The sequence below is a fragment of the Erpetoichthys calabaricus genome, chromosome 4, assembly GCF_900747795.2.
Source record: "Erpetoichthys calabaricus chromosome 4, fErpCal1.3, whole genome shotgun sequence".
NCBI lineage: Eukaryota > Metazoa > Chordata > Cladistia > Polypteriformes > Polypteridae > Erpetoichthys > Erpetoichthys calabaricus.
The window spans coordinates 29,816,035-29,833,260 of record NC_041397.2 but is presented as its reverse complement, the minus strand read 5'-3'; the positions used below and the strand labels follow the sequence as shown (position 1 = coordinate 29,833,260).

Sequence of the window (17,226 nt, the reverse complement as noted above, 5' to 3'; positions counted from 1 at the left end):
TTCCCTATTCATCCGACGAGGCAAGAAGGCGGTATCGTGGCAGCAGAGCCGGCACGAAGCTAAAAATGAAGCGGCTTGCGAGAAAGTGGCGTTTTAAGCCTTCTGTGATCCTGGGAAATGTGAACTCTCTACCAAATAAGATCGACGAACTGGCTGCGCTGGTGAAAAATGTCAGAACATACAGAGAATGCAGTTTGTTGTGCTTTTGCGAAACGTGGATAACTACCACCATCCCAGATGCTAACGTGGAGCTACCCGGGTTTAGCACAGTTAGAGCGGACAGAGATGCAAGTACCTGCGGGAAGCACAAAGGAAGAGGACTCGCTTTCTATGTCAATACAAGGTGGTGTAACTCTGGACATGTAAACGTCAAAATCTCCACTTGCTCTAGGGACATCGAACTGTTGGCTGTAAGTCTGCGTCCCTACTACTTGCCCGGAGAGTTTGGACATGTCATTGTTGTTATTGTTTACATCCCTCCTCAGGCAGATGTGGAGATAGCGAGTGGCATCATCCATTCTGCTGTTGCTAAGTTAACAACGCAGCACCCGGAGGCGCTTGTGCTAATCGCGGGAGATTTTAACCATGCAACGCTGGACAAAACAATACCTGCCTTCTCCCAGTATGTGGACTGTAACACCCGGGGAAATAAGACTATTGACTTACTGTATGCGAACGTTAAAGACGCATACAGCGCCAACCTGCTGCCTGCGCTTGGGAAAGCAGATCATAACCTGGTTCTGCTTCAGCCTCACTACAAACCAAGAGTGAGGGAGCTACCTACAACCACACGCTCATTCAGGAAGTGGTCCCCTGAAGCAGAGCAGGCTCTGAGGGACTGCTTTGGAACTACGGACTGGGATATGTGGCAGGGATTATATAGTGAGAACACTGAAGAGGTTGTTGACTGCACTACTGACTACATCAACTTCTGTATGGACAGTGTAGTTCGAGTAAGAACAGTACGCTGCTATGCTAACAACAAGCCATGGATTACAAGTGACATCAAGGGCCTTTTGAACCAGAAGAAAAGGGCTTTTAAAGGTGGTGATCAGAATGAGCTCAAGCACGTGCAGAAGGAACTCCGAGTCCAGCTCAGGGCGGTGAAGGAGCAGTACAGGAGAAAGCAGGAGCAGAAGTTGCAGAATAACAGCATGAAGGAAGTGTGGGATGGGATGAAGATCATCACTGGCTGCAGCTCGAAGCAGGGTGCCACCATCGAGAGACGTGAAGAGAGCAAACCAAATGAACAACTTCTTTAACAGGTTTGACCACCCTCACCCACTCTCACCTTGGAGTACTACACCCTCCACCCATCCTTTTGCTGATACCAGCATAGAAGAGACATCCCCACCCACAATTACAGCAGCGCAGGTGAGCAAAGAGCTGAGGAGTCTTCGTGCCAGCAAAGCAGCGGGTCCAGATGGAGTATTGCCACGACTGCTGAAGGTCTGTGCGCTGGAGCTGGGGAGTCCTCTACAGCGCATCTTCAACTTGAGCCTGGAACAGGGGAGAGTCCCGAGGCTTTGGAAAACATCTTGTATCACCCCAGTCCCAAAGGTATCACGTCCTAGTGAGCTGAACAACTTCCGGCCTGTCGCTCTGACGTCACATGTGATAAAGACCATGGAGCGGCTGCTGCTTTGCCACCTGAGGCCACAGGTATGCCACGCCCTCGACCCTCTGCAGTTTGCATACCAGGAGAGGGTGGGAGCGGAGGATGCCATTATCTATATGCTACACCAATCACTCTCCCACTTGGACAGAGGCAGTGGTGCTGTAAGAATTATGTTTCTAGACTTCTCTAGTGCCTTCAGCACCATCCAACCTCGGCTCCTTAGCGACAAGCTGACAGAGATGGGAGTAGATTCATACCTAGTGGCATGGATCATGGACTATCTTACAAACAGACCTCAGTATGTGTGTCTCAGGAACTGCTGGTCTGACATTGTGGTCAGCAACACAGGAGCGCCACAGGGGACTGTTCTTTCTCTGGTCTTGTTCAGCCTATATACATCGGACTTCCAATACAACTTGGAGTCCTGCCACATGCAAAAGTTCACGGACGACACTGCTATCGTGGGCTACATCAGGAGGACTATAGGAACCTCATCAAGGACTTTGTTAAATGGTGCGACTCAAACCACCTACACCTGAACACCAGCAAAACCAAGAGCTGGTGGTAGATTTTAGTAGGCCCAGGCCCCTCGTGGACCTTGCGATTATTGCGAGGTGACTGTGTGCAGAGGGTACAGACCTATAAATATCTGGGAGTGCAGCTGGATGATAAATTGGACTGGACTGCCAATACTGATTCTCTGTGCAAGAGAGGACAGAGCCGGCTATACTTCCTTAGAAGGCTGGCGTCCTTCAACATCTGCAATAAGATGCTGCAGATGTTCTATCAGAGGGTTGTGGCGAGTGCCCTCTTCCACGCAGTGGTGTGCTGGGGAGGCAGCATAAAGAAGGATGCCGCACGCCTGGACAAACTGGTGAGGAAGGCAGGCTCTATTGTTGGCATGGAGCTGGACAGTTTAACATCCGTGGCAGAGCGACGGGCGCTCAGCAGGCTCCCATCAATTATGGAGAATCCACTGCATCCACTAAACAGTGTCATTTCCAGACAGAGGAGCAGCTTCAGCAACAGACTGCTGTCACTGTCCTGCTCCACTGACAGACTGAGCAGATCGTTCCTCCCCCAAACTATGCGACTCTTCAATTCCACCCGGGGGGGGGGGGGGTAAACGTTAACATTATTCAAAGTTATTGTCTGTTTTTACCTACATTTTTATTACTCTTTAATATTGTTTTTTGTATCAGTATGCTGCTGGAGTATGTGAATTTCCCCTTGGGATTAATAAAGTATCTATCCATTCATCCATCCACTTTATATATGATACCAGTTGGGTGTGTGTGCCTAAACAATACAGACAAGAGACGAGACTACCAGAAATTAGAATTAGACACATTGCAAGGTAATTATCCTTGGTTTCAACATTACTCTTACACAAATATACATCAATACCTCATAAGAATACTCAGCAATCCAAAAGACATACGCCTGAATTTCGACATTGCAAGATTTTTTGAGACCCCAACAAACCCCCAGCTGTGTTGTGTGCTGAAACTGTGTTAACACAAGCACAGATTACTTGTCAGTTACCAGGGTAACCACAGGTTCACTGACTTGCTGCGTAAGGTGCCTGTCCTTCGATGGCTGATGAAGGAATCAGTCTAATCTGGCCCCTGCCTTGGCCCTGTTTCTGCTTGTTTGCTGTGTCGGTGTATTAAAATGGTAGCTTCCATTTGAATAAAGACCCTGACTGTTCCTGTTTTAATTTTAATAAAGTTGGTTTTCGTGAAGGCTTTGGACTCGGTGTCTTCTCTCAGATGAAAGATAATGACTCGTTTGTTACAATGTAAAAATAGATTTACTAAAAATGGTAGCTTTTATAGTAACATTTTTACACATTAATGAACATAAATGTCTGCTCAAAGAGATTTCCCTTAATAGACTGATGTATTTGAAAAAAGTATAGCGTGTCATCCCCAGGTTATCTTCAGGACTTCCTCTTTAGATTCCTTATGTAGTCATATACATCAAGTTCTTTCCTCTAAGGACATAGTTTGCTATTTATTGCCTTTCTTCCAATCTAGATCTTTATGTTGTGTTGGAGTACAACTCCCCTTAATTTGATGCTTGAAGGGACAGGTTTCTGATGTAAATCACAGGATGACCCCAATGGATAGATCCTTGCGGCATTCAGCAAAACAGTCACTCACAGAAGATTAAACTTTTTGTTGTGTCAGCAGGTTTAAAAATTTTCCCAACCCTAATGGCAGTTTTCCTAATTTTTCTTGCATAAACTGAATGTAAAACAAACTGTGGCAACAGAAGTAGAAAAGCCACTCAAGTTTGTGGAGAACAAATATAAAGTGGTGGCTCATAGGACATGAAAGAATTAGGACATTATGATCAATATAAAAGAAAGTTAATCTACATAAAAAACTACATACCTTTGTTTACTTCAGACAAAATGTTATTCAGGATGGAGATTTTGTAGAGAAGATCCCACAATCATAGAACTCCGTTCAAGCAATATGTAAACAGAGACCTCCAACTGCCTGGATGGGATAATTTCTCTTATTGTTATCTGTTGACTCTTGTTAAAAAGCTAATTGATTTTTCTTCCTTGTTGCTCTAGGTAGGGGTTCCACACAGGCAAACAGAACTGAACCGGTCAATGATGTCTCTGCTGTCCTCTTTACCATGTTTAACCATTCGCTGACAGTGATAGTGCTTAAATATCATGAAGTTTTGCATTAATATCAGCTGCAGGGATTTCCTCCTTTACAAGGAATTCAAGCACCGTACAATAATGAAATGACATTTCCTTATCAGCCATTTTCACACAATGAACTATACACACACACACACACACACACACACACACAAACTGTGAATTGTGATAGTTTCTATTCCAAGTGTGAGATGAAAGAAACTGCTAGTAATAATGCACATTTTAGTTCTGTCAGCCATTTCTTAATAATTCTACTACTGTATGTATACTACTTTTAGTGCTCCCTCTGTCATTTGTGGTTCCAGGACATACAAAGTGAGAAAAAGAAGCTTTAAAAAAAAAAACAAAAAAAAAACAAAAAAAAAAAAAACAATTATTCAAGGTTTGCCAAGAGAAACACTAGGGCTGGAGTAAGGTAGAAAGAAATCAGGAATACGAAAGTAAGGACAAATTTTATCATCGAGAAAAGCCATGGACTAAACAAAAACACTCAAGTTAATGATCTAAAATAAAAAAGCTCATGGCTATACTCTAAACCCCAGTACTATACAGATTCCTTTATGCTGGTGTAGGCAAAGGTTTTTGACAAATTCAGAGCAATGCTCAAGCACCAGCAATAGCAATTTTAGAGAACAACTGATTTTGCTATGGGCGGCATGGTGGCACAGTGGTAGCGCTGCTGCCTTGCAGTTAGGAGACTTGGGTTCTCCCCGTGTCTGCGTGGGTTTCTTCCTACAGTCCAAAGACATGCAGGTTAGGTGCATTGGAGATTCTAAATTGTCCCTAGTTTGTGCTTGATGTGTGGGTGTGTGTTTTTGTGTGCGCGCGTGCCCTGCGGTGGGCTGGCGCCCTGCCCGGGGTTTGTTTCCTGCCTTGCGTCCAGTGTTGGCTGGGATTGGCTCCAGCAGACCCCCCATGATTTAGAGGGTTGGATAATGGATGGATGGATATATGATTTTGCTATGACATTGTTCTAGTCATAAACATAAAACTGTCTCTACACAAATTGTTAATATCAACTGACAGACTGGTCATTGCAATTATTAACTCATTGTAAAGATTTGTTATGTGTTAGTTTGATATAGAATCACCAATTTCTGAAAATATACCTTCAACTATATGTTCTACCACATAATATAATGATGCCATGCACACAGCATGCTTGCAAAGCCTTGGAATCAAATCCTGAATAATGTGCAGACTGTAGAAGCAAAGCAAAGAAACTTTAGCAAAATTTATTTTTAAGTTCACAATAGCACTGGAGTTCAGTTACTTTCAGTTTCACTCGAACGGCAAAAGGGGATGAAAATATTGCACAAACAAGAAAAAAAAAAAAACAACAAGAAAACAAGATTCAAATTTAAGACAAAGGATGGCAATATGAGTTGCATATCTGGTCAATTACTCAGTTCTGTTTATTGCCTAATGCAGCTGACTCAGATTATTGTAAGGATTGAAAAATGGAGAAAGGCTGAAAAACTCACCAGAAAAACTGTACCAGTCAGCTTTAACTACATGTACCCCTTAACTTATCCTTCTGCCTAAAGCTGTGATAATATGTCCTAAAGCTTCACCAACTTTTTTTTATTGTTGCACTGTGGTACAACAGGGGACTGTATTTACCCTGTATGGTAAAAAAAACAAACAGTATCATTAATTACTAGGAATAAAAATATCATACCTTTGTCTTATGCAACAATTCTGACATTTTTCAGTATATGGAGGTTTACTGAAGACAGGAGGGGTCTTATAGCTGACTCAGCCCCATTCCACAGCACCAAGTGCATTTTATTTCTTGTCTCACCTAATGATTAGGCTGAAATGCAGGAATAATCTGTTTTGGTCAATCTGTAGTTGTCAAAGCTACTGGGAAACCTCTCTCCTAACTTCCTTCTTTTGCAACTGTAAAATGGCACTCTATACACTTATTTGTGCACAGAGCCAGTCACACCTGACATTCTGCTTTCAAGGGTGCTGTTGCCAACCAAACTCAGCCATGTGCAAACTCACTTGTGAAAAGCAAGAATCTGAACACATGCATGCTTACCCTCTCTGTGGTAATGCTACAAGCTGTGCCTATTCATATTGTAAAAGCTCGATTTTATTTTATTTTTTGGAGGACACCACATGGCAACTTACACAAGTCAACTATAGTATCAACTTGTTAACAATACCTGACAAGGGCCAAAGTATTAGATATTTCTATGAGAAGCACATGAGCTGCTAGTACATATGCCATGGGCCAATTTTCCCCACCCTTGCTTAATGGTCTAAAAAGTAAAACAACAGCAGTTGACAATGAACTGCTGATCTTGCTTAATAGGTAGGTTAAGATACCAGGTGTTATTCTGAAACCGTTTGTTGTCCATTATAAATTAACAGTAACGACGGACTGCACAATAACGTGCAGTGAATACACTTGATAATTTTCATCCTCTTTCTCTGTCAGTATTCGTTTGCTCAGAGGTTGATGCACTTGCTGCTACCTGAGCAGCTCTTTTCTCCATCCTAGCAGCCTGCTTCTTCTCTTCGTTCGTCTGCATCTTTTCGCGTTAAAACTGATTAAGTCAGTTTGTGTTGCAATTACTTAGTACGTTTTTAATATTTCACTTAAGCTGCCACTTAAGTCTTCAATCTGCCTCAAGAATGATTTAAGATATAGAGAGGTAGGGAAAGTGACAGCGAAGGTGGTAGGGATGAGAACAGCGCCCGTATGCATGCGCTGCACTGCCTCTCTGCTGCTAAGAGTGGATTCTACAATAATATATAAAATAAAAAAAATAAATAAAATAAAATAAAAAAAAAAGGAGTAATAAAAACCATTACCCTGAAAGCGGACAGTAGAGGTCACATAGTATATGTGTACCAAATTTCAGGTCAATAGGTGAAACGGTTTGTGAGATACAGGCAATTTAAAATCCTGGACAAACAAACAGACAGCCACGGTGGTGTATTATATAAGCTAGCATTTGTATATCAAGAGTCTTTGAAAAGAGACAATAGAGTTGATCAGCAGGTAATGTTGTTACCACATAAGACTTAATTATGGTCAGACTCTAGGCCAATAGGCCTACCTATTTAGAGTGAAAACATCCTTCTTCATTCATGAATTCTCTTTAAGATCTCTAGGCACACTAATTTCAACCCATAGTTCAAAAAATTTTGGTAAGATTCACATCCCCTTATCCAAGTTTGTTTGAATATTGGAGAACTTCAAAAAACAAACAGTCATTTTGTATAGGGCATGGAACTGTGTAGCATCTGTTTACAGACTGTTGTAATGAAAGCAATAAACTGGGTGTCCTGAGATTAAGGGAGCAACATCACCTACAAGTTAGCTCTAAACAGTGCACCAATTGAAGGGGACACACAAAAACAAACAAAAAAAAAAAAATCTAAAATTGCATTCAATATTATAACAATTATATGCATTTAAAATACATACATCACCCAAGAAATAATTGGAAAAACATCTTTCATATAATCCTAACCAAGTTCCCTAAAAGGGACACATCACCTAAAAATAATTACGTTACATACCCCTTATATAGTTTGTAGTGGTGACCAAGAAAAAAAATGTAATCTTATCTTTTTCAAGAAAAAGTACATTACAAACATTTGAATTGAATGGGACCCAACAGAGGCCGATGCTGTACAATGGCAAACGATGTGAAAAATGCCCATGAGGAAAAAAAAAGAAACAATCATGTTTGCTAAAATAATACCTCTGGAAAACTTCGCATATTAGATATACTGTATGGGAAAAACTCATTTCAGTAATTCTGTGCTTTTGAATTATTATGCAAGATTTTCTTTCCTTTATCTTAGCTTTACCACCAAGTAACCAAATATTCTCAAATGATGTAATTATGTGGCACAATACCTGTGACAAAACTTCTTTTGGAACATTTTCTTGAATGAACCTCATGTAATCAACAGTAATTTCAAGTAAAGATGCGGTATCAATCCTAGTTCTGTTTATTTTTGGGAGGAGTGCACGTAGATGATCACAGTTCTTCTTAATCTGTTGTCTGTGGTATGAAGAGAAAAAAAAAAAAATGGTGAAATATAGCTTATCTTATTAAATGGTCCCAGAGTCCATTTAGTCAAAATGCTTTTTTTTTTTTTAAGGCTTTTTTTATACAAAAGGTAAAAATCCATATGTATTTTTACAAGCTTACAGTGCCCTGTTAGTCATTAGGCCTGTGACTTTCCCTGTTATAATGGACTGTGGACCTACCCAGGGGTTTATTTTCTCCAGCAATGCTGTTGACCGTTTTTATTTCCTCCGTTAGCTAGCCATATCTCAGGTATAATACAACTGGATTTACACTGATTAGTGTATGAAATCCCATGTGGCAATCTCAAAGGCCCCCATTTTTGCTCCAGGGCTGGCTGAACATACAGTATGTGAAATCTTACTCTAGTACTGTGGAATATACTGCACAATTACCTATACATGAGCCTGCTATCACTTAGGACAGGACTACATTAAATAGTCTAATCATATCAAACCTACTTTTCACAACAAGGCACCTCTGGGTGCAATTCTAAGCAGGGCACCATGAGGCCACCAGTTAACAAGCCATAGCAGTGATGATCAGTTCAACAGCAGAGAAAATGTCGGTGGAAACTTCACTGTTTGGGATCTTTTCATTGTTCTATTTATATCTTAGCCTTGCTTTTTTCTCTGTGCTTTGTAGCCAAATTAGGCAAAATGAAAAGTCACTTATAATACCCCTACCACAGACCGGCACTATAGTTCTAGACAGTTAACGCCATGTATGGCAGAACCCACTTCAAGAGTAAAGCATGCTTTAAAACGAATAAACAAACAAACAAACAAATTATATTCTAGCCCATTTTCACAAACACACTGTTGGGCACTAAGTGGTTTATTCAGTTCATTTCAGTTTATTTTTATAGAGCACTCCACGTTTTTAAAATTTATTTTATGAGATTCGAACGATTTTGAGGCTTTCATGGAGTGCAAGTCCAAAAAGATAATTTTGCACATAGTTATGTTGTTATAATATTTTGGATTTTAATCATTGAACTTAATCCATGAGGTTGTTCCCATTTGTCACATTGGATTCATCCAGGAGCAGTGAATACTAGAAGGCCTTACTTTTACTACAACAGTAATAGAAAATAGAAGAATAAATATTAATACAAGAGTCAAATTAGTATTTTGGAATATCAGCAAACAACTTTACTGAAAACACCAAAGATTTCCAGATTCAAAATTAAAATATCATGGTAGAGTATCTTGTAAAAACCAAAGTAAATGCAAAATGTATTTTTAAACAGGAAAAAGTACATTTTTATTATTACATTAAGAAAACTATAAAAAAATATTTCTGATGGAAAACTGCACAAATAGTTAAGACATGGAAGTTACCACATGCCCCGTTCCACAATTAGTATCTGTCTTAAGTAGCTGCTGATTTTGCACATAATGCAAAGTGAAAAAAAAATTACAGATGCAACAATGTTTTAATAAAACATGGTATGAATATTTTTATTCAATTGTGCAGACCATGACTTGATACTGTGATGATCCCACAGGTGTAAACTTGCATTTTATTCTGAATTACAGGACATACAGCGATACCCTGCCAGTGCCTACAAGACACCTCCAAAAGTATAAAACAAGTCTGCCTTCAACCTGCTTGCCTCTTGCAAAGATAACAGAGGTTAAGTAGCCTTCCATGTATAGCCATTCAGTATTTTTTTTTTTATTCTCATTAAAATGGAAAGGGCTAAAAAAAAGAGAAATATTCTGTTAAGTTTTATATAATTGCAGAAATGAGAGGTAGTTAACACTGACACCCTAGCCATGTAAATGGAACCTTCCTAAAGAAAAGGGGTATGTTAATTTTGGCATGTTCTGTAATGGCGCTGTGATTTGAGGGGTTTTGTTTTGATTTCTTATAGCATTTAATCTGATCATTTAAAAATTAATGTTCTAATACTTAAATAAACATTTTGTATTACAGAGCATACTGGTGATGAGATCCTCTATATATTCTGTGCCAAGGCCCTTAGGAAAGGGTGGTCTCAGTATGTTACCAACCAAACCCAGGAGTGACTTGCAGAAGTTATGAATGTGATCTGACATGGCAACGAACTAACTACATGAAATACTCTGCATTATGGATGAAGTTGGGCATGCTGTGGTAGTCACATTAAGCTTCTGCACTCAGGGAATCTCATTCTTATTATGGTGCATTAAAAATAATAAAAATGTAAAAATAAACAAACATACACGTAGATCTAAACGGTAACAAATCTAAAAAAACAAAACACACACGCACACACACGTATACACTCACAATTACAAGTCCATCAGGGCAAACCTAGCAACTGAATCAGCCTCAGTGCCTCCTTCGCACATGAGTTTATCAAAATACATACAGAGGTGGCAAGAAATTAATAGCGAGTGCCCTGTGAGACTGACAAACCCCCCAATTTTACACTATGAAAGTGATGTGTGTATGTCAGCGTCCTCTTAATGCGATTGCTTTTTGAGTGAGATGCACTCTAACTCTGACATATGTAGTAACTATTAAAAAAAACATTTCAACATTAAAAAAATACAGGGGTGGGCAAAAGTAGGTTTACAGTTGTTCATACGGAAAAAGATATGCAGGTTACGATTGCTACACTCAAGCACATTTAAAATAATAAGACGACAAATAAAATACAATAGTTAATAAACAATAATGCAAGAATAAAATGGTTTCACTTACTACGTAAACCTATTTTTGCCCACCCCTGTATTTGTAAGAGTTAAGAGAATAGCCATGTGATTGGAGATAAGCTAAATTGAGGTTACGTTCATATGGCAGCTATTGGAGAGTAAATATATCATAAATTTAAAGGAGTTTCATATAACATCACATAGTTAAATAAAATTTCTGTAAATTCTATGGTTATAAAACTGAAAAAGAAAAAAAAAAAAAAAAAAAATCAGTGTATGCCCTCAGAACAGCCTTTTTTGTGCACGCACACACAGGAATACACAGGTCTTTTTTGTGCAAGTATTGTAGAAGTCATACAAGTTTCTTAAAATCTCAACTCCAGACTATTGCAGCTTGAAAATGATAGAAATCCACATCAGCAATTTCCTCGATCAGATGCCCCTCTCCATTCCAATGTTATTCCCGAATGCCTGATCACAAAGCTCTTCCTGATGTCTTCCTTTTTCTCAGCACCTTTACCCTGGTTTCCCTATTCACAGTTGCTCCAATAACCACCATTGCCTTCTACACAGGAATTGGTACGCCTTACTCAAGCTTTTCTGCTCACTTTACATTTTGTTCTGCAGGTCTGCCACAAATCCCTTGATGCCACCTTATTACTCTTTTTCTTACAAGAAATACTCTTCATAAGAATCTCCACTCAACTGACCCATAATTAGTGGAACTAATAACTCTGCAGGTGCTTCTCACCAGCACACCACTGCTTCAACCATTCTAGCAGTCTCTCTCTCTCATGCATCCACATGCAACCTACACCTGGCAATCTAACAATGCCCCCACCACATGGCCAACAAGCACCAGGCAGATTGGGACATGAATAAATCAAGTCAATCATTTCTCCGGGTGGTTGCAAGGCTCCCACTTTACTTAGCATTTAAATCTATATGACTGTATTCTTCAGATAATGATGATACAGAGGGTATCACAATGATCATATACCAACGGAGACAGACCAGGAATCAGCACCCCATTGTCCGAGTGGGTTTTTCTTGTGATATCAAAGATGCATGAACTTGCATGCTTTGCTAAAATAGAGACAGATATTAGTTTAGGCTCACCCAAACTGACATACCAAAAACACAACTATTAATCATATTCAGATTTTTTTTCCTTATCATGCATGTTATGATTTGTAGTTCTATCCATCCATCATCCAACCCGCTATATTCTAATTACAGGGTCATGGGGGTCTGCTGGAGCCAATTCCAGCCAACACAGGGCACAATGCAAGGAAACAAAACCCGGGCAGGGTGCCAGCCCACCGCAGGGCGTGCACACACACCAAACACACACTAGGGACAATTTAGGATCGCCAATGCACCTAACCTGCAAGTGTTTGGACTGTGGGAGGAAACCAGAGTACCCGGAGGAAACCCACGCAGACACGGGTAGAACATGCAAACTCCATGCAGAGAGGACCTGTGAAGCGAACCCGGGTCTCCTAACTGCGAGGCAGGAGCGCTACCCACTGCACCACCGTGCCGCCCGATTTGGTGTTCTGGTTTTTCACAATTTCAAAATTACGAAATGAAGAAATTAAAAAACTACTTTGAATGCATTTTTCACTTTTACTGATTAGATCAATGGTAAATCAAACAGTAATTCTGAACACAACTAATCATGTTTAGGATTAAAGGGTCTGAAGCCTATCCTATGAGAATCAGGCACAATGTAGGAACTAGCCCTGAAAGTGGTGCCTGACCACTGTAGGGTCCATTCTCTCATCGATGGAAAATTGAACTTACCATGTAATCTAATATGCACTACTTTGGGATGCAAGATGAATTTAGGAGCATCTGAAAACACCAATTAGTATAAGGCAGCAAAAATACCAACTGTATCCCCTAGATATGAATCATGCCCAGCCAAAAGATTTACAAGGAATTGGTTACAAAGCCAGTACTAAAAATAATCTAAATCATGGTCAGGTAAACAGTACATATATTCTCTGAAGTTTCCAAGAAACCACAGGCAGGAGAAAACATTTCTGAAGCAAAAAACAAAACAAAACAAAAAAAAAAAAAACCACCACACCATATGCTTTAACATAAACCTGAAAATTCTAATAAAAAATACTAAAGTCTATGCTTAATGTGTTATATTAGCTTAGATAACACAAGCTGTAGAAGGTGCAAAATTGCAATGTACCAATCTTTATCGTCTTAAGAGGGGCCAGTCGAAATTAAGACAGCATTAGTTACAAGACACGAAGCAGCCTTGGCTGTCTGCAGCATTAAGCTCTAGAGCACTGTTTCCCAAAGTGGTCTATACGGACCCCCAGGGGTCGATTTTGACTTGCAGGGGGTCTATGTCAGTGAGAAAAAAAATTGGGGGTGCACGAGATGTAAATGGTGGTCCACGTGAGCGGACACAACATGTAAGAATTTTACTAGGTTCTGATTTGTTTCGTTCCAAATCCAAATATTTACTTGCATTTTGTGTCTTTTCAATAAAGGTATGAATAAAAATTGCACATGTTTTTCTTTTTTTACAATTGTCCACTCTACAAAAAACCCTATGAAAGTAAGCAGCACTGTGTCAGTTGCCAAAAACACATTTGAAGTTAATAAGTTTAGGAAAATTCAATATTAGTCAGGCAGGGGGTCTATGAAAAACAAAAAAATTGGTAAGTGGTCTACGGGGCAAAAAAGTTTGGGAACCTCTGCTCTAGAGAGTTCTAAACCACAATCAAGTCCTAAAATACTCGGAATGCCCACTAGAGGGGGATAAACTGTCAAACGCTGCTTAGCCATAAAAAGGGCAACAAAGAATCTCTACAAGTAAAATAATTTATTTTCAAACAGCTGTTAAAACTGTGCAGCTCCAAACAGTACAAAAGGCACAGCAGAGGATGCCTGAAAAGGTAACGGTAATCCAGGGACATACAACTACCAATCACAAATCAAAAGAATGGTCTAAGAACAGAGCACACAGGTCAAAAATTCAGAAATAATCAAAAGCAATATAAAACACAGGAGAGCTCACCACAACCATGAGTGCATACAATAAACTGCAAGGTACTGTGGGATTTCCTCAGCCTTTATAGGTCTGAGAGTAGTCCCTTGCTGTGATATGCGGGTGGCCATGCCTCTTCAAGGTCCACCCATAAAACACAAGGAACAAAGCAGAGTACACATTGACATAAATAAACTAAATAATCAGCACTATTAACATAAAAAATTGAACAAAGTAGACAAAAACATGATGTTTGTACCAATGCAGGATGGGAGGCTGCAGGACCCTGCCTGAAACATGACACACAAAATCCACTTATGCATGCTCTAACATGGGGTCTAATCAATAATGAATCGAACCTACATGTTTTGTGGATAAGAGAAGAAGGTCCACAGAGGAATTCAGAGAAACTGTGAACCATATACATACCAATTCAGGTAACTGCTTCGAATTCAGAACCCATCAAAGAGCTACAATTGCCATTATGCCAACAAAATGCCCCACATAATTACAATTTCATTAAAGCTAACCAAGTTTTCCATTTCAACCATGTTATGTGCATTAAGTACCAGACCTGCATAATTCAGTTCATTGGTTGTGAGGTTTAAGATGGAACCTGAGTAGCATGGAGTGCATCCAGCTGTGAACAGGGTGCTAGTCCATTACAGAACACACTGATACAGCCATGACCAGACAATTACATGTATTAAGCACACTGTACATGAATATTTTCTATAACCGAGTGGCTTTATGAATGTCACTCACCTTCGTCGTTGCTCCTTTACAGAATGAAGAAGAGCTTCCACCTTGCAGTTAATTTCTTTGGAGGGGGAAATTAGATGATCACTACCCGCAGCATGGCTTAAAGGTTTATTACTAGTCAAAATTGAAGAGAAAAGAAACAGCATCTTTTAAATGCAGTACTATCATACAATTTTGGGGAAAAACCCCCACAGTTTTGTTTAGCATGTGAACCAGTTTCAGCACAAGAAAGGAATAATGACATACACTTTATGAATTACTGATTTTGTAGCTGTTATAGTATACAGTATATGGTACTGTGTTTCCACATTCCATAGAAGTCACCCTTTAAGAAAAAATTACAATTTTTTTGGTGTTTCTACTAAAAAGAAAGAATAGTCTACTATTTATCTACTATCTAATAAAACACCAAAGTCTGTGTGTCCAGTTCCACAGAGCAATCTGATTGGTCAGTTTGGCTTTGATTTTATTGGTCGGTTTGAATTTGGTGATGCAACAAAAGAGGAAGTGCAAGTATGAGATGTAAAGGTGTATGATGAGAGAGAGTTACCTTCACAAACAAACTATAAAACCAGACAGGAGGTGAGAAAGTCGCCTCAAAAATAATGACAGTCTGACAAGCAGGCTTTGCATGAAAACACCAGAGAAAGGGAGTGCCGGTAAACAGAGTTTCAGATACACAAATACAGCGGAAAGGTACTGAAAATACATGTAGAACAAAAAGGTAGCAAACATTATTATTTAATTACCTGTCCCGGGCAGGTACCATGAGTAGTTTTAGATAACGCTAACTGGAATATGTTTAAAGCAGCAACAGCTATAGGGGCAGAAACATACAGAAGAATATGCATCTTCAGTAGCTGGTTAAATTAGGAAAGATGTTGATGGTATTACAACAAGAGAAATAACGACAATGCCAAATCTGAAACTCAGGATTAACAGTGAAATCCATTTCCTTCCCGTGCAAGCATTAATATTTGGCAACTGCTAGGCATATAGAGCAGCCAGTAGTAAAATTGTTTCATGGAGAATGGAGATATTACTTACTATAAGAGCAAAGTCACCTCCAGGATGGGCACTGATTCTTCCATGTCAGACAAAGTGACCACCTTCTGTGCTCACTTTGGTCTAAACAATCACACACGCTACAGAGCCATTTTTTCTACAGATGAACACGTTCTCATACTGTCCACAGAAAAAATAATCTATAAATAGAGTAGATCCTACAACTACACGCTCATTCAGGAAGTGGTCCCCATAGGCAGAGCAGGCTCTTAGAGAATGCTTTGGAACTACAGACTGGGATATCCTGCAGGGATCACATAGTGAGAACATTGAAGAGGTTGTTGACTGCACTACTGACTACATCAACTTCTGTATGGACATTGTAATTCCAGTAAGAACTGTACGCTGCTATGCTAACAACAAGCCATGGATTACAAGTGACATCAAGGGCCTTTTGAACCAGAAAAAAAGGGCTTTTAAAAGCGGTGATCAGCATGAGCTCAAGCGCGTGCAGAAGGAACTCCGAGTCCAGCTCAGGGTGGCGAAGGAGGAGTACAGGAGAAAGCTGGAGCAGAAGTTGCAGAATAACAGCATGAAGGAAGTGTGGGATGGGATGAAGATCATCACTGGCTGCAGCTCGAAACAAGGTGCCACCATCGAGAGAGACGTGAAGAGAGCAAACCAAATGAACAACTTCAACAGGTTTGACCACCCTAACCCACTCTCACTCTCACCTCGGAGTACTGCACCCTCCACACATCCTTCTGCTGATACCAGCATAGGAAAGACATCCCCACCCATAATTACAACAGCGCAGGTGAGCAGAGAGCCGAGGAGACTTCGTGCCAGCAAAGCAGCGGGTCCAGATGGAGTATTGCCACGACTGCTGAAGGTCTGTGCATCGGAGCTGGAGGGTCCTCTACAGCGCATCTTCAACCTGAGCCTGGAACAGGGGAGAGTCCCGATACTTTGGAAAACATCTTGTATCACCCCAGTCCCAAAGGTATCACGTTCTAGTGATCTGAATGACTTCCGGCCTGTTGCTCTGACATCACATGTGATGAAGACCATGGAGAGGCTGCTGCTTCACCACCTTAGGCCACAGGTTCAACATGCCCTTGACCCTCTGCAGTTTGCATATCAGGAGAAGGTGGGAGCATAGGATGCCATCATCTATATGCTACACCCATACCTCTCCCACTTAGAGGCAGTGGTGCAGTAAGAATTATGTTTCTAGACTTCTCTAGCGCCTTCAACACAATCCAACTTCTGCTCCTTAGGTACAAGCTGACAGAGATGGGAGTTGATTCATACCTGGTGGCATGGATCGTGGACTATCTTAAAGACAGACCTCAGTATGTGCGTCTTGGGAACTGCACATCTGACATTGTGGTCAGCAACACAGGAGCGCCACAGGGGACTGTACTTTCTCCGGTCCT

General features: G+C 40.3%; 1 protein-coding gene across 2 annotated transcripts in view; it reads right to left on the bottom strand.

Annotated features, from left to right (window-relative positions):
• The window catches only part of LOC114649920 (uncharacterized), a 47,538-nt gene that overhangs the window by 16,943 nt on the left and 13,369 nt on the right, over positions 1 to 17,226 (bottom strand). The window contains exons 3-5 of one of the 2 annotated variants that reach the window (XR_007934806.1): positions 14,786 to 14,896; positions 14,051 to 14,155; positions 8,185 to 8,332 (exon numbers count right to left, since the gene is read on the bottom strand). Coding sequence is in view for 1 of the 2 variants with exons in the window: in XM_028799295.2 (XP_028655128.1) it covers positions 8,185 to 8,332; positions 14,786 to 14,896 (259 nt within the window). In the remaining variant the exon portion in view is untranslated. The remainder of the gene's footprint in view (positions 1 to 8,184; positions 8,333 to 14,050; positions 14,156 to 14,785; positions 14,897 to 17,226) is intronic. The other variant, XM_028799295.2, reaches the window with a different exon arrangement.